The sequence below is a fragment of the Juglans regia genome, chromosome 11 (genome assembly GCF_001411555.2).
Source record: "Juglans regia cultivar Chandler chromosome 11, Walnut 2.0, whole genome shotgun sequence".
Lineage (NCBI taxonomy): Eukaryota > Viridiplantae > Streptophyta > Magnoliopsida > Fagales > Juglandaceae > Juglans > Juglans regia.
Window position 1 is genome coordinate 11,513,441 of NC_049911.1, and position 25,509 is coordinate 11,538,949.

The 25,509-nt window shown below is 36.4% G+C and overlaps 3 protein-coding genes across 3 annotated transcripts; all 3 read right to left on the reverse strand.

Annotated features, from left to right (window-relative positions):
* Positions 1-1,463: 1,463 nt before the first annotated feature.
* LOC109018870 lies at positions 1,464-1,868 on the reverse strand. Its single transcript, XM_019001059.1, has one exon. It carries the CDS (start codon positions 1,866-1,868, stop codon positions 1,464-1,466), a length of 405 nt encoding a protein of 134 aa, XP_018856604.1.
* A 2,249-nt stretch (positions 1,869-4,117) lies between these two features.
* LOC109018871 lies at positions 4,118-5,569 on the reverse strand. Its single transcript, XM_019001062.1, has 3 exons — positions 5,248-5,569; positions 4,951-5,166; positions 4,118-4,755 (listed from the first exon to the last, which is right to left on the reverse strand). The coding sequence occupies exons 1-3, from the start codon at positions 5,567-5,569 to the stop codon at positions 4,118-4,120; spliced, it is 1,176 nt and encodes a 391-aa protein (XP_018856607.1).
* Positions 5,570-10,666: 5,097 nt separating this feature from the next.
* On the reverse strand, positions 10,667-14,075 carry LOC109008538 (putative calcium-transporting ATPase 13, plasma membrane-type). The gene is made up of 2 exons (XM_035682773.1): positions 13,980-14,075; positions 10,667-13,876 (listed from the first exon to the last, which is right to left on the reverse strand). Exon 2 carries the CDS (start codon positions 13,872-13,874, stop codon positions 10,806-10,808), a length of 3,069 nt encoding a protein of 1,022 aa, XP_035538666.1. The 5' UTR covers positions 13,875-13,876; positions 13,980-14,075; the 3' UTR covers positions 10,667-10,805.
* Positions 14,076-25,509: the final 11,434 nt, after the last annotated feature.

The window sequence follows — 25,509 nt, forward strand, 5'->3', positions numbered from 1 at the left end:
TCCTCAAAATCCAAAATTCTCATAACCTCAAGAAAAATAATTACTTTCTAAAATCATCGCTGTCCCTTTGATACTTCTACTAAACATAAAAAAAAAAAAAAAAATCCAACTTACTTTCTATTGAAGTGTAACTATAAAATCTCCTGCTAGATAATATAATTATAAAAAAAACAAATTGAGTCCAACTACTCATATCAATAACGATGAAACTTTAGCTTGCTAAAAAAAAATCTCAATCCAATAAAATTGCTAAACAATTTATCAAACATAAAGAAATCATGTCTAAAATAAAATTTAAACAAGTTTATCAAAATGATGTAAATCTGATTAATCTCAAGCCTAGTCCACCAAAAAAAAAAAGAAAGAAGGAAAAGAAAAACTCACTAGATTTAAACACCAACCAATTCAAACTAAGCCCAACAATATATATAAGTCTGGTAGCCCATTGAAAAGCCTTTAAAAAAAAAATAGAGCATTCGTTTAATTAGAAAGGGTCTCCTGCTGAGTTAACTGATACATGCATAACATACCCTATGTTTCCATTTTAAGTAAGTAACAACAACAACAAAAAAAAAAGAAAATCAACATGCAGAGTCTCAAATGAGAGTACGACAGAAGCTCACTCACGAAAAACCGAGGCAGTGGCACCGTGGGAGAGGGCGACGGAAACTGGGCTGGGACGATGGTGATGCCCTCGACGGCGTCGCACGGGAAGAGAGGGAGGAAGAGCTGAAACTGAGAGAGAGAGAGAGAGAGAGAGAGAGAGAGAGAGAGAGAGAGAGAGACGGTGAGAGAACAAGAGAGAGGCCGAAAGGAATGGACCATCAACCGGAAGTGGCGTGAGCTTACCGTGGGACTGAGGCAGTGTGCGGCGGACAGAGGTGATGGAAGGTCCTCGCCGGCAGTTTCTCTAGGGCACGGCACAGAGGAGCGCTCGATGGAGCGCGACTGCAGCGGCTTGGACGTTGCTCTATTTTAGACAACTAAAATAGGGGATTTTCGAGGCTTGTAATGGAGGCTACGGAGGCGTTGGGAGGCAGCTACGAGGCTAAGGTTCTGCGTGAGCTAGGTCCGGAGGAAAGTGGCCACTCGTTGGCTGGGCTGGTGCTCTGCTTTTCAGTGGTGCAACCGAGGTAGAGTTTACACAGAGAGGGTGGTGGTGCACAGCTTGAGGGGTGGACTTCGTGTGACTGTGGAGGTGATGACCGAACGGCTTGGGTGGCTACGGCATGAAGAGAACAAAGGAAAAGCAATTAGGGTTGAGAAAAACTTAATCTATATATAGGCTATAAATGGAAAACAGAACACTTAAAACAAGTGAAGGAAAACGTGCATGAAGAAAAAGGAAAGATGGTGTTATCTCGTGTGACGGAAATGAGAGACGTTATTGACATACGTGGGTGAAGCAATGAGCTGGGTTTTACATCCTCCCCCCCTTATAGAAATTCCGTCCTCGAAATTTATTATAAATTGTCAAAATTCCCATCGAAAAGCCGTGGGTACTTAACTCGCATTTCTTCCTCCAATTCCCAAGAAGCTTCGCTAATAGCATGATTTTTCCACAACACTTTAACAAAAGGAATAGTTCGAGTCCATAATACTTGTTCTTTCTTTTCCAAAATTTGAACTGGTTCTTCCGTATAATTCATATCCACCCGAATCTGGAGTGGTTCATAATCAATAATGTGCGTCGGGTCGGGAATATATTTCCTCAACATGGAAATATGAAATACATTATGCACTCCCACAAGTATTGGTGGAAGTGCTACTCTATAAGCCACTGGTCCAATCCGGTCAAGACTTTCAAATGGCCCAATATATCTAGGGCTCAACTTGTCCTTCTTTCCAAATCGCATAACTCCTTTCATCGGTGTTATTCTCAAAAATACTTTATCTCCAACCTCAAACTCTAGTTGGCGGCGACGTTTATCTGCACAACTCTTTTGTCGGCTTTGAGCTGCTTTCATTCTAACCCGAATGATATCTATCTTCTCTATAGTCTACTGGATAATCTCTGGCCCCAAAAGTTTCTTTTCACCCACTTCACCCCAATACAATGGAGATCTACACCTCCTGCCATACAAAACCTCGTAAGGTGCCATTCCAATGCTAGCCTAGAAACTATTGTTATAAGCAAACTCGACCAATGGTAAATGTTGTATCCAAGCTCCTTTAAAATCCATCACACATGACCTCAACATGTCTTCCAAGATTTGAATCGTTCTTTCTGACTGTCCATCTGTCTGAGGGTGAAATGCAGTACTGAAATTTAACTTAGTACCCATTGCCTCATGTAAGTTTCGCCAGAACTTGGAGGTGAAACGAGGGTCTCTATCCAACACAATGGATATTGGTACCCCATGCAACCTCACTATCTCCTGCACATACAACTCAGCTAGTTTGTCCAGTTTGTAAGAAACTTTAATGGGCACAAAGTGAGCAATTTTTGTTAAGCAATCCACGATCACCCATATAGCATCTTGTCCATTCAATGCCCTCGGTAAGCCTGTCACAAAGTCCAGGGAGATATGCTCCCACTTCCACTCTGGAACCTGGAGTGGTTGTAATAATCCTGCTGGTCTCTGATGCTCCACCTTCACCTGTTGGCAAGTTAGGCACTGTTCCACAAATTAAGCGATTTCTCTTTTCATACCATTCCACCAAAAAGACTCTATCAAGTCCCGATACATCTTGGTACTCCCTGGGTGAACTGTGTATAAGGAACGGCGTGCTTCTTCAAGGATTACCCTTTTCAGTTCTTCATCAGCTAGCACGCATAATCTACCTCTAAACCTTAAAACTCCATCCTCAGAAACTCTAAAGTCAGATTTGTCCCCATTCCCGACTTCTTCCACTAGCTTCACCAACCCTAAATCCACCTTTTGAGCAGCTTTGATTCTATCTATTAAGGTCGGTTGAACTATCAAACTGGCCAAGAAAGTACTTGTATCACTAGTGATAACCTCAATACCGGCTCTTTCTAGGTCCATTAACAACCTATGTTGAGTGGTAAGTGTTGCAATTGCTGGTCCCATAGACTTCCTACTTAAGGCGTCGGCTACAACATTGCCTGGGTGATAATTGATGGTACAGTCATAATCTTTGATCAACTCGAGCCATCTTCTCTGCCTCATATTTAATTCCTTTTGGGTGAAGAAATATTTCAAACTCTTGTGATCTGTATAAATCTCACTCTTTTCCCCATATAGATAGTGTCTCCAAATCTTAAGTGCAAAAATGACTGCCGCAAGTTCCAGATCATGCGTGGGATAATTCTGCTCGTATGCTTTCAGTTGGCGTGAGGCGTATGCTATAACCTTCCCATGTTGCATCAGTACGCACCCAATCCAAGTCTTGATGCATCGCTATAAACTACAAATCCACCACTAGCCGTGGGGACGGTTAACACTGGAGCTGTCACTAATCTTCGTTTCAACTCTTGGAAGCTTCCTTCACACTTTGTTGTCCTTTCAAACTTATTATTTTTCCTGGTGAGTGCTGTGAGAGGAACTGCTATCCTGGCGAAACCATCAATGACTCCACGGTAATAACCCGCCAATCCCAAGAAACTTCTAACCTCATGAACATTCTTCAGTGTCGGCCAGTTAACCACTGCTTCCACTTTTCCCAAGTCCACTGAAATGCCATCTTTTGAAACTACATGCCCCAAAAATGCGATTGAATCAAGCCAAAATTCACACTTCTTCAATTTAGCAAACAACTTTTTATCTCTGAGTGTCCCAAGTACCAGCTTCAAATGTTCCTCATGCTCAGACCTGCTTTTGGTGTATACCAATATATCATCAATAAAAACAACTACAAACTTATCCAAAAATTCATGGAATACCCAGTTCATCAAATCCATGAATACTGCTGGGGCGTTAGTCAGGCCAAAAGGCATGACCAAAAACTCATAATGGCCATAACTCGTCCTAAAAGCCGTCTTAGCTACGTCCTCTACCCAGATTTTCAATTGATGGTAACCCGATCGAAGATCAATCTTTGAAAATACCTGAGCGCCCTGGAGCCGATCAAACAAATCCTCTATACGGGGTAGCGGGTACTTATTCTTTATGGTCACACGATTAAGTTCCCCGTAGTCAATACACATCCTCAACTATCCATCCTTCTTTTTTACAAAGAGAACTGGAGCTCTCCAAGGTGATACACTGGGCCTAATAAAACCCTTATCCAACAGGTCTTGTAATTGTTCCTTGAGTTCCACTAATTCAGACAGTGCCATCCGGTAAGGTGCTTTCGAAAGGGGTGCTGTGCCTGGGACTAGTTCGATAGTAAACTCTACTTCTCGCTCAAGCGGGAGTCCAGGTAAATCTTCTGGGAAAACCTCTGGATATTCCCTCACCACAGGTATCTGTTCTAACTTCAACTCCTCTTTTGGTGCTTCTACCGCGCAGGTTAAGAATCCCTGACAACCATTTCGTAACAATTTCCCAACTTGAACGGCAGATATAATGGGTGGGTGCATCCTCACTTTCGAACCTGTGAACTGAAATTCACTTTTTTTGGGGGGTCTAAATACCACTTCCTTTTTAAAACAGTCTATGCTGGCGTGGTAGCAAGCCAGCCAATCCATACCCAAAATTACATCAAACCCGATCATGTTAAACACTATTAAATCTGCTGGCATCAATCTTCCCTCAATTGTTACAGGACACCCTGGTAGAAACTCGTCACAGACTACCGAATTTCCTGTCGGGGTCGCAACCTGTAACTTGGACTTTAACTTTTCGGTTTCTAAGGTGCAAAATCGAGCATAAGTCATAGAAACAAACGAATGTGTCGCTCTCGAATCAAATAACACAGTCGTATTATTAGAAAACAAAGAAAGAGTACCTGTGGTCACAATCAACATCATTCATGAACTAAAATTTCCAAGTCTTAACCTCAATCCACAAATTAATATCTTAAAACATAACAAAGAAGTCATACGCGTGATCACGTCATTCTTATCTTCAGCCTCTCCAGGTGTCAGGGCAAAAACTCTTGCAGGCACAATAGTACGCTGGACGTTGCCTCGCGCTGTCCGTTCTGCCCTAGGTGGTGGTGGTGGTGGTGGCTTGTTACTATTCAATCGCAAAGGGTAGTCCCTGAGATAGTGACCCGATTTGCCACAACGGTAGCATAGTCTCGCTTCTTTCCTGCACACTCCAGCATGTACTCAGTTGCAAGTCCTACATTGATATGCTTGTTGCGTGCCCTGAATCAGCCTTTTTCCCGAGCTATTACCTTCATTTCTCTTTTTCCAAGATCCCTGGTCCATACCAGAATGAGGCCCCGATGGAATAGTCATCTTCCTCTGATCGTGCAAGGTCGCTCTCCTTTGAAGGCTTCGCTCAAAAATTGTGGCCTTATCTACCAACTCTGAGAAATTCCGAATCTGGAAGCCCACTACTCGTTCATAAAGTTTTTCATTAAGTCCTTGTTCAAATTTGCGTGCCTTCTTTTCTTCTTCCGGAATCAGATATGCAGCAAAACGGGATAGTTCAATGAATCTAGCTACATATTGGTGCACTGTCATGGTTCCTTGCACCAAAGTGGTAAATTCCATTGCTTTATCTTCTCAGGCCAAGCTTGGGAAAAATCGCTCAAGAAAAATCTATTTAAAATGTGGCCAACTAAATATTTCAGTTCCCCCCGCTTCTCGGATAGTTCTTTCTGAGATCCACCATCTTTTTGCCTCACCGGTCAGTTTGAATGTTGCATATGCCACCTTTTGTTCATTTGTGCAGGTTAACACCTGCAATATCTCTTCAATATCTTGCACCCAATTGAAGGGGGGTGCATCCGATTGAATTGCTCTATGGTACAACCTCCTTCATTATAGTTGCGTTAATGACCCAAAGGATTTTGTGCAAGATCATCTATTAATTGATAGGCTGTTGCTCGTAGTACTTCGGAAGCACTCGGGTTTGCTCCCCTTTCGTTCTCGTTCACGTTCAAATCCGACATACTTCGTTCTCGTTGACGAGGTGGCATCCTGTAACAAAGAGAAGAGAAGTACGTGCAACAGTAGAAATGATTAATTCCCAAGGTCTAAAACTTTAACGCCGACAAATCTATTTAGTAAAAAGTCTCCAAAAATCAAACCAAACCACAATCAACATGAATTCAACTCATAGACCTGTAAAATCCTATACATCAAAATCATTCCTAAAATTTGTAAATTTTAAGACCTTGAATACCTATGATATTCTTCCTTATAGTCTGCTCCACTATCACATCTAATCTGAAAATGATTTCTTAAAGCCTATCTATACTCCAAAATCTTACACTCTATAGTCTGCAGAACCTCAAACCTGGCTCAGATACCAACTGCAACGCCCCGTCCCAGAGGGTCCAGAGAGTTAACTCATATCACCTAAAAATCATTTCCAAATAATACTTTTAAAATAAACCAGAGTCTCCATAGCATATTAACCTATTTGTTCAACACAAATTCCATGTTCCTACATAAGGGCACATCAGTAGTGTCTCGTTGATATACATAAACTTTTCCACAAAGACTAGAAATATTCATTACTCAACATACCAAAGCCACATAAAATATTAACGCTACAAAATGACTCTCCAAAATTCATTGTACCCTAAGGCACTTAGTCTTCTATGATCCACAAAACTTGCAAGTACTCCCTATTCCTGATTCTTAGCTGTTACATCAAAATTATCTTAAACATATTATGGAGATAGGGGTGAGTTATCAACAACTTAGTAAGCAGAGAACATATACTAGTATGCAAACATAAGCATTTACAGATTTCAAAATACAAAACAAAACACTTTTTATTTTGTGAATGCAGAGTCAGAACATGTTATCAAAAATTTCAGAGCGAAAGTTCAACAATATTCTTATTCAAAATTCCCTTGGCACAACATAACTGAACATCTCCATCTTATCATATCATATCGTATACCATGTTTAACCCCCGTGGTAGGGTTGTGCTATCCCCGGTGGCCAAATCAGGCAGTGTCATATGGTGAACTTCCCCTTTTTTAATCTCAGTGCCCCGAGTGTGCACACAGGAAAAAACACATAAAAAGACCACTTTGTTTCCAAAGTGGGTGCACTCATATCATATCATATCATGTTGGTACCAACTATATCACTTGAACCAGTATCATCATCTCAGAACCATATTCAGAACAGATAAGTATGCCAAAGTTTTATCGTATCCATATCATATCAAAACGCGTGCGAAACATATTCATATTATTTCCTTTTGATAATAATAGTTCCAAGATATTTTATATCACGTGTTCAAAAATTCGCATATATCGTATTCACTCTTTTGCACATTTTAGAAGCATGTCAAATATTGCTCATGTCTACACATTTCATGTCAAAACATTTATTTTCTCTTTTATACATATCTCATGAGTGAATGCAAAACATATACTAAGGTTGCTTTTCACTTTTTCTTTTAAAACAACATGCATATTTTACAAACCAACCTCAGTTCATTTCTTTTTATGCAAATCTAGCATAGGGACCCCGTTTACCTGGGCTTCTTAGCTTTTCGAAAAATTTCCTCGAAAGTGCTGAACAATAGTTAATCGTCACCTATAAAATAATCACATAATTTTCGTAAATTTTCAATGAATCTTGTATTTTGATATTCAACCCTAAACTCCTAAAATAATCTATTTTTAATTCCTCAAAATCCGAAATTCTCATAACCTCAAGAAAAATCATTACTTTCTAAAATCATCGATGTCCCTTTGATACTTGTACTAAACATAAAAAAAAAAAAAAAATATCCAACTTACTTACTATTGAAGTGTAACTATAAAATCTCCTGCTAGATAATATAATTATAAAAAAAAAAAAAAAAGAATTTGAGTCCAACTACTCATATCAATAACGGTGAAACTTTAGCTTGCTAAAAAAAAATCTCAGTCCAACAAAATTACTAAAACAATTTATCAAACATAAAGAAATCATGTATAAAATAAAATTTAAACAAGTTTATCAAAATGATGTAAATCTGATTAATCTCAAGCCCAGCCCACCAAAAAGAAAAGAAAGAAGGAAAAGAAAAACTCACTAGATTAAAACACCAACCAATTCAAACTGAGCCCAACAATATATATATAAGTCAGGTAGCCCATTGAAAAGCCTTTCAAAAAAAAATAGAGCATTCGTTTAATTAGAAAGGGTCTCCTGCTGAGTTAACCGATACATGCATAACATACCCTATGTTTCCTTTTTAAGTAAGTAACAACAACAACAACAACAACAAAGATCAACATGCAGAGTCTCAAATGAGAGTGACGACAGAAGCTCACCCACAAAAAATCGAGGCAGTGGCACCATGGGAGAGGGGGACGGAAACTGGGCTGAGATGGTGGTGATGCCCGCGACGGCGTCGCACGGGAAGAGAGGGAGGAAGAGCTGAAATAGAGAGAGAGAGAGAGAGAGAGAGAGACGGTGAGAGAACAAGAGAGAGGCCAAAAGGAAAGGACCATCAACCGGAAGTGGCATGATCTTACCGTGGGACTGAGGCGGCGTGTGGCGGACAGGGGTGATGGAAGGTCCTCGCCGGCAGTTTCTCTAGGGCACGAAACGGAGGAGCTCTCGATGGAGCGCAACTGCAGCAGCTTGGACGCTGCTCTGTTTTGGACAACTAAAACAGGGGATTTTCGGGGCTTGTAATGGAGGCTACAGAGGCGTTGGGAGGCGGCTACGAGGCTGAGGTTCCGCATGGGCTAGGTTCGGGGGAAAGTGGCGACTCATTGGCTGGGCTAGGGCTATGCTTTTCGATGGTGCAACCGGGGTAGAGTTTACACAGAGAGGGTGGTAGTGCACAGCTTGTGGGGTGGACTTCGTGTGACTGTGGAGGTGATGACCGAACGGCTTGGGTGGCTGCGGCGTGAAGAGAACAAAGGAAAAGCAATTAGGGTTGAGAAAAACTTAATCTATACATAGGCTATAAATGGAAAACAGAACACTTAAAACAAGGGAAGGAAAACGTGCATGAAGAAAAAGGAAAGATGGTGTTATCTCGTGTGACGGAAATGAGAGACGTTATTCACGTACGTGGGTGAAGCAATGAGCTGGGTTTTACATCAGTTATGCTGTACCAAGGGAATTTTGAATAAGAATATTTTTGAACTTTCACTCTGATATCTTTGATAACATGTTGTAACTCTACATTCTAAAAATAAAAAATGTTTTGTTCTACATTCTGAACTCTGTAAATACTCAAGTTTGCATACTAGTATATGTTCTCTGCTTTCTGAGTTGTTGATAACTCACCCCTTATCTCCATAATATGTTTCAGATAATTTTGATGCAGCAACTGGAAGTCAGGAATATGGAGTACTTGAAAGTTTTGTTAATCGTAGAAGACTAAGTGCCTTAGGGTACAATGGCTTTTGAAGAGTCTTTTGGTAGTGTTGATATTTTATGTTGCTTTGGTACTTTGAGTAATGGATATTCCTAGTTCTTGTGGAAATGTTTATGTATATTATTGAAGCAATTCTGATGTGCTCTTATGTAGGAACATGGATATTTGTGTTGGACAAATACGTTGTCATGTTATGGAGAGCCTGGTTTATTTTAAAAGTGTTATTGGAGATGATTTTTGTTGACATGAGTTAACTCTCTGGGCTCACGTGGATGGGGCGTTACAGGTGGGGCTTTGTATGGCAAAGCCCACCACGAGGGAGCTATATCTAGACACAGCGGCTAGACCTGACTACTGTAGTGTAGTGAAGGTGGTGGGCCTCCTTGCCTACCACGGCCCTAGGTGGTGTACCCAGGGCCATGCAAGGCCCTAGGTACACGGCTCCTATATACAGCAATTGCCGACATTGTGCTTCCCATACACAGCTCAGGCTTTACGTGGGACATGCATTTATGTGCACTTAGCTAATAAGGCAAGCATGTATGCCCAACGTGTGCAGTGTACATAGTGTATATGTATATGTCCCTCTCATATTTTCCTTCTAATTCGCATATGTTAGTAGAATAAAAATAACAAACGAAAAATGAGAGATCTTATTTGAACTTTTAGAGAATCTCATGAGCCAAAGAGTTGTCCTTCCACCACTTCTGGCGTAGAACCATGGGAGTGCGTATAGTTGGGCTAAGGTTCATGGCAAGAGACGCTCTCACCATGGTGGAGAGACGTTGAGCAACTTCCATGTCGAATGTCAATGATGGTGGCGAGGAATGGCGGCAAACAAAGCCTCCGCAGTTGGGGAGCATATCGTCTGTGACATAAAGCATCAGTAGCCATGTGGTGGCTGCTGACAGTTTCACTTAGCTCACAAATTGTTGCCAGCGACTTTCCCACCTACTTCTCACCGCATGGTCGAGCTGGTTCCCTCAAGGGGCGTGGCAATGTGCTCCTAGTGTTCATGGTTCCCACCATCTCCCGTGGCGAACTCAGGTGAGGGTGGGGAGGAACGCCACTATGGTCGGGAACCACCATGCCAACGATAGAATATAAAAGCATATGTAAGGTGTAGGGCTGCTGAATAAATTTTTCATATTATAATTCTGGAACTGGGTGAGTACATGAAAAGAATTAGCCAAGTAATTGAAAACTTTTCTTGCAATTTTCTTCCGTAAGGTATAAGTTGCGTTGGATGCAGCTAAAGCAATTACTTTATCTCAAGGTACGTCCTCTTCATGAATTTAGAATAGGAAAAGGAAAATGATTGTGAAACATAATTAATAGAAAATGAAAATCCTTTAAAACTGACTACATAATGACTCTTACATCACTTTTTTCAACTTTTTTCTGCTGAAAGCCGCCGGTCAATCCGAGCTAGCTAGTCTTTCAGGAAGTAGAAGCCCTGTGGTATGCCAACAGCTTGCCTGAAACTGGAATGCACTTGATTAGCCAACCAATCGGCCATGACAAAGCAGAGAGTCCAATGCAAGCACCCCACTGCCCCCAATCCAGTCTCTCAGTACTGGCAAACCTCCTCAGAAACTCCACCATCACAAGTTGAAGAACTATTGTAATTCCAATGATTGCCAAGAACAATTTGTTATCGAATAGACCCAGGAATATATTCTTCTTCTCTAGTTTCCTTGCATTGAATTCGTTGAAGACTTGGGAGAAGACAAAAGTATTGAAAATGATTGTGCTCTTAACCTTTTCATCTATACCAAAGATGGATCTTCCTTTGAATTGTAAAACCAGTAAGATAATTACCTGATACAAAGCTTGAGCAATGAGATTCCTCCACATGATTAGGGTTATAAGTGGTTCTGATCGGCCAACAGGTGGCTTTGCCATGAGATCGTTGGTGGGTTTATCAGTAGCCAAGGCTAAAGCTCCCAAGGTATCCATTATCAGGTTCACCCATAGTAGCTGCACAGCAGTCAATGGAACCTTCCCGGACGAAACAGCTGCAACAAAGTTGATGACAAGGGCGGCAGCGTTCACCGTGAGTTGAAACTGAAGGAACTTTTGAATGTTGTTGTATACACACCTTCCCCACCTCAACACCGTCACCACAGAGGTGAAGTTATCGTCCAGGATTACTATATCTGAGCTTTCTTTTGCAACCTCAGTTCCTTGGATTCCCATGGAAAGTCCAATGTCTGCTTCCTTTAAAGCTGGCGCATCATTTGTTCCATCACCTGTAACTGCAACCACATGGCCTTTTCGCTTTAAGCATTGTACCATCAAAAGCTTGTCGAAAGGGGATGACCTGGCCATTACATGGATTCTATTGATCTTTTCCATTCTCTCCTCGGGTGAGTAATTTCTAAATTTTACTCCTTCAATTACAGCTTCATTGTCTAGATTCCCATCAGGACTAAGAATCCCACATTCAAGAGCTATAGCCCTTGCTGTGTGCACATTGTCACCAGTGATCATTTTGATATGAACTCCAGCGGCTTTGCAAGATTCCACAGCTGTTTTGACTCCTGGCCGACATGGATCCTTCAAGCCAACCAACCCTAAAAATGTGAGTCCATTTTCTTCAAGATCCTTAGGAACCTGTCCACCTTCATCTACCCTTTCTTTGTGGGCAAAGGCAATGCATCGGAGGCTTTTGGCTGCCATGTTTTTAATAATAATCTCAAATTGTAGTCTTTCTTCCTCATCCAGGGCTTTCAGCATCCCGGCACTGTCATAGAAGGTTGAACACAAGGCCAGTATCATCTCAGCAGCTCCCTTCCAGTGAGTATGAATAGTGTTATCGCTCTTCCTCTTCACCAAAACCCCGCTTCTCTTTTTCTCTGAATTAAATGCCTCAACACGGATTGTCTCATAGCTCTGCTTAACTTCTTCCATATTCATTCCCAAATCTATCACTGCCCATGAAAGTATTGCTTTCTCAGTTGGGCTACCAGAAATTTCAGGAACTGATGCAGAATGTGCTTTGTAAATTGCTCCAGTTGTGTTTAAAGCAACTGCTTGTTGGAGTAGTTTGTGAATGTTGCTTGCCATATCCATAGATGTATCATCATTCACTTCTTTTCCAAGCCATACCTCGGTTACTTTCATTTCGTTTAAAGTAAGGGTTCCCGTTTTGTCGGTGCAAATGATTGTGGCCGACCCCATTGTCTCACAAGCAGATAGTTTCCGGACCATGGCATGATCAGCCATCATGCGCTTCATTGAATAAGCCAGCGTTAGAGTGACAGCCAAAGGCAAGCCTTCGGGAATAGCCACCACGATGATAGTGACAGCAGCAGCAACAATTCCCACAACTGAATTCATAATGTCACCAGAGTCTGTATGGCTGCCATTGAATTCCCTTTTTCCCATGTCATCCTTCGTGTTTCCTGTAAAGTATCGAATTAGTAGAACTAAAAGAACAAGTGCAGCCACCAACAACCCAACCTTCCCAATATACGAAGACAGCTTGTTGAGGCGAGCCTGCAATGGCGTCTCCTCATTCAAGTCGCGGTTTATTGAACTCATCATCTGACCCCATGCAGTGTTCATGCCGACAGAAGTGACCAGCATGAAACCAAAGCCATCAGTCACCTTCGTGCCTGACAACATAAAAGGAGTCCTTTCATTGATCTCAATGTGGTCGCTTTCCCCTGTCATGCTTGACTCGTCCACCTTCAAGGAATGCCCTTCCAAGAACAAACCATCCGCGGGAATCTGATCACCAATCTTCAAATACACAATATCACCCACAACAACTTCAAAGATCGATATTGGTCGGCGCCTCCCATCTCGCACAACTTCCACTCTTATATCGCTACTCTTTTCTGAAAGCTTCTCAAATTGCCCTGATTGTCGAAAATTGCTCACCGCTGACACAATGACAACCAAAAAGACAGCAACAATAATACTTCCACCATCGTACCACCCATCTTTCCAGCCATGTTGTTTGATACCGAAAGCAAGCGAGAGTACAGCACACCCGACAAGTATAAGAATTATTTTATCTTTAAATGCCTCTAACAAGAAGCTAAGAAATCTTTTTGCTGGTGGCTTTAGGAATTTATTAACACCAAAAACATTCTTTCTTTGATTAAGATGAGCCTCGCTACCATTAACACCATCTTTTATATCAGTTCGAAGAATTAACGCAATTTCTTTAACCCCTCCAAACTGACTCAAAGATTCAAAGTTTTTGTCCCTTACCATCTCAGCAAACTTATTTGGATCAACGTTGAGAAATTTAGCGGGCTGGTCGGCCGAGGAAATATCCTCGTCGATGGGCGGTTGCACCTCGATAGCAACGTAAGAGAGGGAGCGCAAAACAGGGCCCTTCTTGTCAAGAACCAATTTCTTGGGAATTGAAGTAAGAGCCCTTGTAAAGTAGATGACCGTGAAAGCCAACCGCCACCTTCGTTTGTGGGTCTTGGAGACAGACTGATAGGCTTCTTGATCACAGATAGCTATCTCCGCTGGTTTTCGCAACCTCATGGCTGGAATGAAAATGGAGGATCGATAAGAGTGAAAGAGAGAGGGTTTTGGGGAAATTGGAAACTAGCAATATTAGTAATAGCCAGCAGAGAAGTTATATACTACCTATCACAATTTCTTCAGTATATATAGCGCCCGATATCCGTTACAGAGCGCAAACTCAAGATCACAAAGTTTCATCAGAAGTTTCAAGGCAGTTTCATTTTTTTTTTTTTCTAAAAAAAAAGAATTATTCATTACAATCAATAAATTTTTTTCTCAAAAATTCGTAAGTAATCTCGGAATATGAATCTCGTGATTATATTCTTATCGATCCTAATATGAGTATCTATATATATATATATATATATATATATATATATATTTCTCGGAATTAGCATCTCAGTATATATAACCCTTTATTGGGAAGTTAAAGACGTTGCAGGAAGAATCGACTAATTAAGTTATGAAAATTATATAATTTTCTATTGATCTTGCTTATAGACCAACGAGTAAATCATATAAAAAGGCATGAGGTTGAACAATGTGAACAACCAACTCGCAGACCAGTAGAACATATATTAAGGTTTATAAATAAATAGAAGAGATTTAGGCCTTGTTTGTTTTCCAAAAACATCTCATCTCACCTCACCTCATCATTACAACTTTCTCAAATCTCTACACAAAATAAAATAAACAATTCAACTTTTTCAAATCCCAAAACAACAATAATATTAAAAAATATATTCTAATAATATTTTATTCAACTTTTTAACTTTAATCTCAACTCATCTTATCTCATCTCATCTCATCTCTGAAAACAAACGAGCCCTTAGTTGTCCTTTGGATAATGAGTTAAGATGAAATAAGTTGAGATGAAAGATTAAAATTGAATAAAATATTCTTAGAATATTATTTTTTTCATATTATTATTGTTTTAGAATTTTGAAAAAGTTGAATTGTTTATCATATATTTTGTGTAGAAATTTAAAAAAATTGTAACGATTAGATGAGATGAGATACAAGACTTTCAATATCCAAACGGGGCCTTAGATTGCGTTTAAGTAGTGAGGTGATATCAGATATTCTATAAAAAGTAATGAAAAAGTAATGAAAAAGTAATGAAAAAATAATGATAGAATATTGAATAGTATTGAAAGGTATGTGAAAATTAATAATAAAATAATAAATAGTAGAGTACCCAAACTAGCCTGTAGACTTCATTTTGTAGCACAAACTATTATCTCAACTCAAAATTTCTTTCTCAAATATTATTCAAATACAAATATTTTTCTATTTGAAATATTTAACTTTTTCATCTAATCATTATAACTTTTTCAAACTTTTAGAAAGAAAACAAAAAATAATTCAACTTTTTCAAACACTGAAACAAAAATTATATTCCAATAATATTTTAACTCTATAATATTTTATTCAATTATTTCTTTCTTATTTCTCAAAATTCAATAAAATAATATTTTAACTCAAATCATTTGTTACTATTTATATATTTTTCATCTCATCTCATCTCATCTCATTTTATTTTCAAATGAGTTTAGTGAAACTACTTCGCAATTTCTCCAAGTTAATTCGTTGAAGGAAGCCTATAAATGCAAAGATTGCATGTGTCCATAACACGCGTAAGGCATTTATTCTTACGTGTTCTTTTCAGCTTTCGAGTCACAATTCACACCCTTCTACGCGTCAGCCTTCTCCATTATTTTGCTTCATCATAAAGAGATCCTAGAAATCCACCTGATCATTTCAGGTTTCGAGTCACAATTTATACCCCATCTAGCTACATTTTATGGATGAAAGGCATGCCAATCTAAAAATATATTATGAACAAAATGATTACCCTTTCTAATAACAGAAACACAATGAAATGACTCTGCTTCTTGTGTTTGTAAATGGCTTGGCGAGATTGTAAAAGGATGTAAGTTTGTAATGAATTGCAAGATGCACACAAACTGTTTGTGAAAATGGCAGAGCCAATTTGATTGAAATAAAAGATAAAAGGATTCTTTCGAGGGATCCCTTGACCTCCAATGTTCCAATACAATTTCAATGTCAATGTTCAGATATTTTCTTTCCTTCCGTTCCACTACATATCCATGTAGGGATGACAATTAAACAAATAAAAAGATGACACTTGTTCCTTAAAATAACAGACTCATAAATAAAATACAAACTCAGAAATGAAATGTCCTAGAATAAAGTAGTTGCTCGAAACGGTGTGTTGCGGTTAACTCCAATTGATGAAACGGTGTGCTTCATCCTCAGCAAAATAATGCGTCTTCTATCGATCTTTCATCCTCTTCAAACGGAGCGTTCCTTAATGACTCCACTCTAAACGGTGCATTCCCAGTTGAGTTAAACACTTCAGTTGCTTCTGTTGGCTTCGACTTCATCACTTCATCCCTCAGCCACGAACCCTAGCCTCCATGCCGTGCTTATCTCCTTCTCCTACAGTGAGGCCATGACACACAACTCCCACCAAATTTTTCTACCGAATTGTGTTTTTATTTTTTTTTTATTTTTTACTTTTAGTTAATGGTTAATGAAATATTTTTTTAATAAGTTTATAAATTTTATTTTTTTAAAAAAATGTTTGAAGAAAAAAAAAATTATACTATTCAATACCCATTCGGTACTGAAATTTCGATGAGAGTAGCACTACTCTTTTAAAAATGCCAATCTTCTACTATATATATGTATATATATATATATATATATATTAAAGCCGCATATGGATATTTTAATGTAGATTATCAAATTTTAATAAAAGATCTAACCATCAAAATATAGTTTCGATTATTCTATTTCTCATTGATCTATAGTTAGATCTTAACCAAAGTTTTTGTCAAATTTTGGAAATTAGGATCATGTTAATAGTCTAATAATCATAGTAATTGGTTTTACCCATAAAAAAAAAAAAAATCATATTTTGAGGTGGAAAATTTAATTTCCTGGAAAAGCATTTTCTATTTTGATTTTCGAGCACCATATTATATAATAATTAACGAAGTTGGTCTTGGTCCACTACTGGACCTGCAAGGAAGTTTTTTTATTTGTGGGAAATTTTAATGAAATTTCTGAGAAATTAATAATCTATTTTAGAAAAACGTCATCCGGAAGAATATTGTTTTTGCTCTTTTAATTGGCCGTGGAGGTAATCTTGTAAGAATTATAAGTGGAGGGAGTAATATGGATATATATCCTCAATTAATGGAATGTTCCTTTTAAAAGAAATAGTCACAAATATCGATCTTTTCTAATTTTTTTAATTATATATAATTTTATTTTTATTGTTAAATAGATTTAACAGATTCAATAAAATCTTATCAATTTATAAATTTATTTTTATATAATCTATTTGTATCTGTAATAGTTATCAATAACGCGTTGAATTGGTGAGTTTGGATGTTGAAGTGAGTTGAGTTGAGTTGAGTTGAGATGATAAAACATTGATAAAATATTATTTTTTAATATTATTATTATTTTAAGATTTGAAAAAGTTAAATTTTTTATTATATTTTATGTTAAAATTTGAAAAAATTATAATGATGAATTGAGATGAGTTGAGAGTAATTTACTAACCAAACGCAACCTAAAGGTATAACTGGGGCAAAGAAAGGAACTGCTTGGATTGCAATGAAAGCAATAAATTATAGGCATGCAGTACATGCACAAATGCCATTAATGATTCCTTAGTACTGTCGTTGTATCTTTGTGGGAAAAAGTACTAAAACTCTTCAATTGCTTCCAAGAATAATGCCATTTATGGTTTTTTTTTTTTTTTGGTTCACGAGATTTCTCAGTCACAATCTTATGCAATTTTGTGAGTCTTGGAGACAGACCGATAGGCTTCTTGATCACAGATAGCTATCTCCGCTGGTTTTCGCAACCTCATGGCTGGAATGAAAATGGAGGATCGATAAGAGCGAAAGAGAGACGTTGCTGGAAGAATAGACTAATTAAGTTATGAAAATTATATAATTTTCTACTGATCTTGATCAATATTATAGACCAACGAGTAAATCATATAAAAGGCATGAGTTTCCTGGACAATGTGAACAACCAACTTGCAGACCAGTAGATCATATATATAAGGTTTATAAATAAATAAAAGAGATTTAGGTGTTATTTGGATAGTGAGTTGAGATGAAATGAGTTGGGATGAAAAATTAAAATTGAATAAAATATTATTAGAATATTAATTTTTTAATATTATTATTGTTTTTCAATTTTGAAAAGTTAAATTACTTATTATATATTTTGTATATATAGGAATTTGAAAAAGTTTTAATAATTAGATGAAATGATATACAATACTTTCACTATCCATACAAGGTTTTAGGTTGCGTTTGGGTAGTGAGGCGATCTCAGATATTATGTAAATGTAATGAAAAAAGTAATGAAAAAAATAATGATAGAATATTAAATAGTAGTAAAAAGTGTGTGAAAATTAATAAAAAAATAATGAATAGTAGACTATCCAAACTAGCTCTTAGACTTCATTTGGCAGCACAAATTATCTCATCTCAACTTAAAATTTCTTTCTCAAATATCATTCAAGCACAAACACCTTTTTATTTCAAATATAGAACTTTTTATCTAATCATTATAACATCATCATTATAACTTTCTCAAACTCTTAGACAGAAAACAAAAAATTATAATTTAACTTTTTCAAACACTAAAACAAAAATTATATTCTAACAATATTTTAACTCTATAATTTTTTTTATTCAATTTTTTCCTTCTTATTTTTCAAAATCTAATAAAATAATATTTTAACTTAAATCATTTCGCTACTATTCATAGCACGCGTAATTTCTCCAAGTTCGTTGAAGGAAGCCAATGCAAAGATTGCATGTGTGCATAACACACGTAAGGCATTTGTTCTTGAGTAAAGCTACTCTCATCGCTCCCAATCTTACTAGGAGTTATCACTATATATTTTTTTATATTTTTAATATTTTTTTTACTTAATAATTAAGTAAATGTTTTTTAATAATACTATGATTTTTTTATTTTTCAAAGAAATGTTTTATAGTATTAAAAAAATACATGTGCAAAAAAGTAAAATAAAAAAACATAACATTTTACACTAACGATATCTTCCAGTGGGACTTAGAGCGGTGACAGCAGAGCCACACTTTGTTCTTACGTCTTCTTTCCAACTTTCGAGTCATAATTTCAGCTTTCTCCGTTACTTTGCTTCATCTTATAGAGATCCTAGAAATCCACCTCATTTCAGCTTTCGAGTCACAATTTCTACCCCACCTAGCTACATTTGATGGATGAAAGGCATGCCAATCTAAAAATTATGAACAATTAAAATGATTACCCTTTCTAATGACAGAAACACAACTCCTACCAAATTTTTCTACCGAATTGTGTTTTAATTTTTATTTTTTACTTAATGGTTAATGAAATATTTTTTAATAAGTTTATAAATTTTATTTTTTTAAAAAAATGTTTAAAGAAAAAAGAAAAACAATTGCACTATATATTCAATACCCATTCGGTACCAAATTTTCAATGGGAGTAACACCGCTTTTTTAAAAATGTCAATCTTCTACTATATATATATATATTAAAGTCACATATGGATATTTTAATGTAGATTATCAAATTTTGATAAAAGATCTAACCATAAAAATATAGTTTCGATTATTCTATTTCTCATTGATCTATAGTTAGATCTTAAACAAAGTTTTTATCAAATTTTGGAAATTAGGATCATGTTAATAGTCCAATAATCTTAGTAATTCGTTTTACCCATAAAAATAAAAAATAAATCATATTTTGAGGTGGAAAGTTAAATTCCTGGAAAAGCATTTTCTATTTTGATTTTCGAGCACCATATTATATAATAATTAACGAAGTTGGTCTTGGTCCACTAGACCTGCAAGGAAGTTTTTTTTATTTATGGGAAATTAATAATCTATTTTAGAAAAACGTCATCCGGAAGAATATTGTTTTTGCTCTTTTAATTCAAACTCAGGGCCGTGGAGGTAATCTTTTAAGAATTATAAAAGATTTCGGTTTAGATCGATATAAGTGGAGGGAGTATATATGGATATATATCCTCAATTAATGGAATATTTCTTTTAAAAGAAATGGTCACAAATATATTTTTTAATTTTTTTAATTATGTATATAATTTATTTTTATTGTAAAATAAATTTAATAGATTCAATAAAATTAATAATATTAATTTATAAATTTATTTTTATATAATTTTTTATATCTGTAACAGTCATCAATAGCGCGTTAAATTCTAAAAGTATAATTGGGCCAAAGAAAAGAACTGATTCGATTGCAATGAAAGCAATGATGCACAAGAATAAAATCAATGCCATTGGTTTCTTAGTACTGTTGTTGTATCTTTGAGGGAAAAACACTTCAAATGCTTCCAAGAATAATGCCTTTTATGTTTTTTTTTTTTCCTTTTTTTGGTTTTCTTGGTTCTCAAGATTTCTCAGTCACAATCTTATGCCTCACGTTTCCTGGTTTTGGCATACTATATATGGTAAGTCTAGGAGCCTACCCTACTCCTCTAGCATTCTTGCAATGGAATTTCCGTTTTATCTTTTCGAGGGCTGTTTAAATAATATTTTTTAAGTATTCTGCATGCTTTTATCACCATATTAAATGTCGAACGCTTGAAAAATGATTTATTATTTTCAGTTAATATCACAATATCAAAGAATGATCATGCATGGTTAAAAGACTTTCAAATATGGATGTCCTTATAGCCACCGCTCCCAGATTCCCACCACTAGTCTTAAAATTTTTTTTTTTTTCATATATGTATTTTTTCATATTTTTAAATATTTTTTTAAAAAAATAAAAAAATCATAATATTATTAAAAAATATATCCTTAATTATTAAGTAAAAAATAATAATAAAAAATAAAAAAATGAGAGCTAGAGCTACCAACGGGACATTTATCTTTTTCCTTCAAATATTATTTTCTAAATTTTTTTCTCTTCCTCCTGAGAAGTACCTTTAGATTTAGGTACCAACGCAGAAAAGCTGCAAAGCTCCATATAAAATCAATTAATTAAGTCTTGTTTGGCAACGTGAACTATACCTTGCTTTATCATTATAATCTAGTGGAACTTTTGTCAAGTCTTTATATATGAATGCCCATCACTCTTGGAATGGAATTTTTTTTCTTTTGTTAACTTGGAATGAAATTTCTGAGGTGCATTTTTTTCATTATTTTTTATGTCCTTTGGAAAGGTTGTATAGGATGGAACAAATTTATGGTCAAGTCTACGAGTGTATATCTGATATGTTAGAATGGATTTTTCTTTCAATAAGTTATAACGAAGTTTCTGTAATGCATCTTGATTTTGAACCTGCTAGAATTTTTATCGGAACTCTACGACTTAGAGTGAGAGAGACAGACAAATAAAGTGTGAGTCTCACAACATTTATAGTTGTCCAAGTGAATTTTTTGAATAATATTAAATACTCAATAAATGGTGTGGCACTAATTTTATGTGTTTATACCTGTTTCACTTAAGTTTTAGAGTTTGAATACGAATTCTAGAGAATCAAAATCCATGCATCTTCCTAAGCCACCCCACCCACTTCTTTTGCCAAAAATCAAAAGGTACGTACGTACCTAATCTTTTGATGCACCTTTTTTTGTTGCAAGTATATGTATTAATCAAAGCCCTATTATATATACAAATCATCATCTGAATCCGGTTTTGTTCAATTCTCACCTTTGGAAAATATTTTATGATAAAGAATATTAATTTGAGGTTTCACTTTGAAAAGGTACAACCTCCTTCCTTTTATATATCATACGTTTCAAAAAGAAATATGCACGCTACTTTAATATGAATATTGTGTTACGCATGTATGTATATGTGTGTATGCACGCGGGTGCGCACATAAACTAGATTTTCTTTTGTTTCAATAAATTAAAAGAAGTTTTAAATATACGCGCAATCGATACCCTCTTCATTAATGCCTTTATCGCTCCTCAATCCCTAATTAGAATCTACGACTAATTTGATAAAAAAATTTAACAAGAATTGAACCCTAAAACTAAATTTAGTATCATGGCATATAAATCATTGATGGCCTTGCATTATTAGGTCAGCACCAACGCTAGTATATATTACTACTGGAACTTAGGGTTTGTTCAAAGATGACTTGAGATGAGTTGAGATGGATTGTAAATAGTAGTGAGATGAGTTGTGAATAGTAGTGAGATTTATGAGTTAAAGTTGCTGAATAGTAATGAATAGTAGTGAGATGAGTTGAGATGAACTGTGAATACAAACGTCTCCTTAGCAACCAACGCAGAAAAGCTGCAAAGCTCCATATGAAATCAATTAATTAAGTCTTTTTGACAACGTGAACTAGTAACTTGTTTTATCATTATAATCTAGTGGAATCAGCTTTTGTCAAGTCTTTATATATGAGTGCCCATCACTCTTGGAATGCAATTTTTTTTTTCTTTTGTTTACTTGGAATGAAATTTCTGAGGTGCATTTTTTTCTTTTTCTTTTTCTTTTTTTTATGTCCTTTGGAAAGGTTGTATAGGATGCAACAAATTTATGGTCAAGTCTATGAGTGTAAATCTGATTTGTTAGAATGGATTTTTCTTTTCGATAAGTTATAACAAGTTTCAGTAATGCATCTTGAATTTGAACCTGCTTTAATTTTTATCGGAACTCTAGGACTTAGAGTGAGAGAGACAGACAAATAAAGTGTGAGTCTCACAACATTTATAGTTGTCCAAGTGAATTTCTTGGACAATATTGAATACTCAATAAATAGTGTGGCATTAACTTTCTGTGTCTATCTCTGTTTCACTCTTAAGTTCTAGAGTTTGAATATGAATTCTAGAGGATAAAAACCCATGCATCTTCCTAAGCCACCCACCCACTTTAGACCCTCGAATGAGATAGTATTTCTCAATAATGAAAAGGTACGTACGTACCTAATCTTTTGATGCACCTTTTTTTGTTGCAAGTATATGTATTAATCAAAGCCCTATTATACAAATCATCATCTGAAAACGGTTTTGTTCAATTCTCACCTTTGGGAAATATTTTATGATGATGAATATTAATTTGAGGTTTCACTTTGAAAAGGCACAACCTCCTTCCTTTTATATATCATACGTTTCAAAAAGAAGATATGCACGCTACTTTAATATGAATATTGTGTTACGCATGTATGTATATGTGTGTATGCACGCGCGCGGGTGCGCATATAAACTAGATTTTCTTTTATTTCAATAAATTAAAAGAAGTTTTAAATATACGCGTGATCGATACCCTCTTCATTAATGCCTTTATCGCTCCTCAATCCCTAATTAGAATCTACGACTAATTTGATAAAAAAATTTAACAAGAATTGAACCCTAGAAAAACTAAATTTAGTATCATGGCATATAAATCATTGATGGCCTTGCATTATTAGGTCAGCACCAACGCTAGTATATATTACTACTGGAACTTAGGGTTTGTTCCTAGTGGGAATTAAAGGCATTAACATTGCTCCACCGTGTTGCCAACTTTATCAACTCGAAGAAATGCCCAAATAATTCATGCGAAACCCAAAGAAGGAACCCATTCTTCCCTTTATCCTGAAGTAATTTCTTTTTTAAAATTTCACTTTTTCTCTTTTAACGAAAAAGCACATTAAAGAGAATCAAAACACTTTCTACAATACCAAACCCTTAAGTCATCCAATTGTTTCAGAAATGTTAATGATGGAAAATCTCTCGTGTAATAAAACGATTGAATACTTAGAATTTTTAATTTAAGAAAAAAATATATTTGTAGTCATAGAGCACTGTGCAAGTGCTGTGCACTCTTTTTGAAAAATGCATGTGAGTAAATATGAGACCCAGTAATTTATTAATAATGGACTCCACTCTTTTTCAAATAGATTAAGCAACACTTACACAACCCATGATTGTATCTAACACTTATTTTTCAAATGCCGAGAAAATAAATAAATATTTTCAAAAAATGTTTCTCAAACTTATAATATCAGTTATCATTTTTCCATTCATTTTCCATTCTATCTGAATTTTAAGTCTATCTATAATTTTCTGTTGTCCTATAAGTTTCCGTCCTATCTTAAATTTTGTCCATCCTATTGCTTCCATCCAATCTTCAATTTTTTGGTGTTGACTTGCGAGGATGTGCAGGGTCCCTCTAGATGAGAAATCTTCTCTCGCTTTTTTCTCTCTAGAAGAAAACTGAGGTGAGTCCACCGAGATTCTAACAAAATTAGAGGTGGTTGGGAGTGGAGGGGTAGAATAACGAACACTTATGTCATCTGTGTGGGGACTGAAAGAGGTAGTTTCTGAGTGGTTTTCAGTGGTGAGAGTGGGATTTCGGTGGTGAGTGATGAATGAAATCGAGGATAGATGGGAGAAGCTAAAGTTGACGGAGGAGGAAGCCCAGAATATTGATTTTGATGATGATGATGAGTAGGAAGAACTGAAATATAAACAAGATGTTAGTATGGTTGGGAAATTATGGATGGATAGGCAAATTAGTAAAGGTGTGATTGAAGCAATGATGGCAAAAATTTGGAGGATCAATAGAATAGCAAAATTCCATGGAGTGGGATCGATTGCTTTGTGGTGGAGTTTGCTAACCAAGCTGATAAGCTGAGAATAATGGAGGGGAGACCATGGTTATTCGACAATCAATTGTTTGTGCTCTTGAACTTCGATAGCTTCACACGCCCAATGAAATTGAACTTCAATATTGAAAGATTTTGGGTTCAACTGCATGACCTGCCATTAAAATGCATGAATAAGGAGAAGGGGAGGATTTTTGGTGGAACGATTGGTAAAGTATTGGAGATAGATGTGGAGGAAGATAGGAGTGGATGGGGTCTATTTCTGAGAGTACTAATTGAAGTAGATCTATGTAACATCCCACTCCTTCCTTCTGAAATAAGCAATTTTCGAGGACGGAAATTATGTAACAGTCTGCCCTTCTCTCTAGCGATTATGAGCCTCGTTATGCATGCCGAACCTCGATGGCGTGTTTTTAAAGATATTATGTGATTTCTAAAGTACGCCCAGTGTTTTAAATTCATTGAAAATATTTATATGGAGTATTTTTGGTATTGTTGAATTGAGCTTGATTTTAAATAAGACAATTATAATATTTTTTGAAGAGCTCCAAAAATATTATAATTGTAGGAAATCATTTTAATATCCGCAGAGATAAGGATGGTGGTACAGTTGTTGAGCGTGGTGAGCAGTGTTGGGAACTATGGAACAGCATCCCAAAGTCGCTGTGATGTGGCCTGTAGTCTGAGGTGACAGGTGTCACCGTATTTGACTTATGGTTGGAAGTATGGTGAAGTGGCAAAATAAGTGTAAGAGTGCACAGCAGAAGCATGACTGGAGAATGTCACGAAGTGACATGGTTACTGGTAATCGTGCTTGCAGTGGGTGAAGAGTTACTATAAGAATGGCATAGCAAGAGCGTGACAGGATGTCAGGATGTGACAGGAGTATGTGAAGGACCGTACTCGTGATGTGTTAGGATTTGGCGTAGAAATGACATAGTGGGATGTCAGGTTACGTGACATGGTCACGGTGTAGCTTGGGAGTTGTCTCAAGCTATATGATGCGACGTAAGG

Coding starts and splice junctions, on each gene's coding strand:
- LOC109018870 (XM_019001059.1), bottom strand. CDS start 1,868: ATGAAAGGAGTTATGCGATTTGGAAAGAAGGACAAGTTGAGCCCTAGA.
- LOC109008538 (XM_035682773.1), bottom strand. CDS start 13,874: ATGAGGTTGCGAAAACCAGCGGAGATAGCTATCTGTGATCAAGAAGCC.
- LOC109018871 (XM_019001062.1), bottom strand. CDS start 5,569: ATGGAATTTACCACTTTGGTGCAAGGAACCATGACAGTGCACCAATAT. Junction 5,167..5,247: donor TTGGAAAAAGAGAAATGAAG/GTAATAGCTCGG, acceptor TACATGCTGGAG/TGTGCAGGAAAGAAGCGAGA. Junction 4,756..4,950: donor TAAGAATGACGTGATCACGC/GTATGACTTCTT, acceptor TTTGCACCTTAG/AAACCGAAAAGTTAAAGTCC.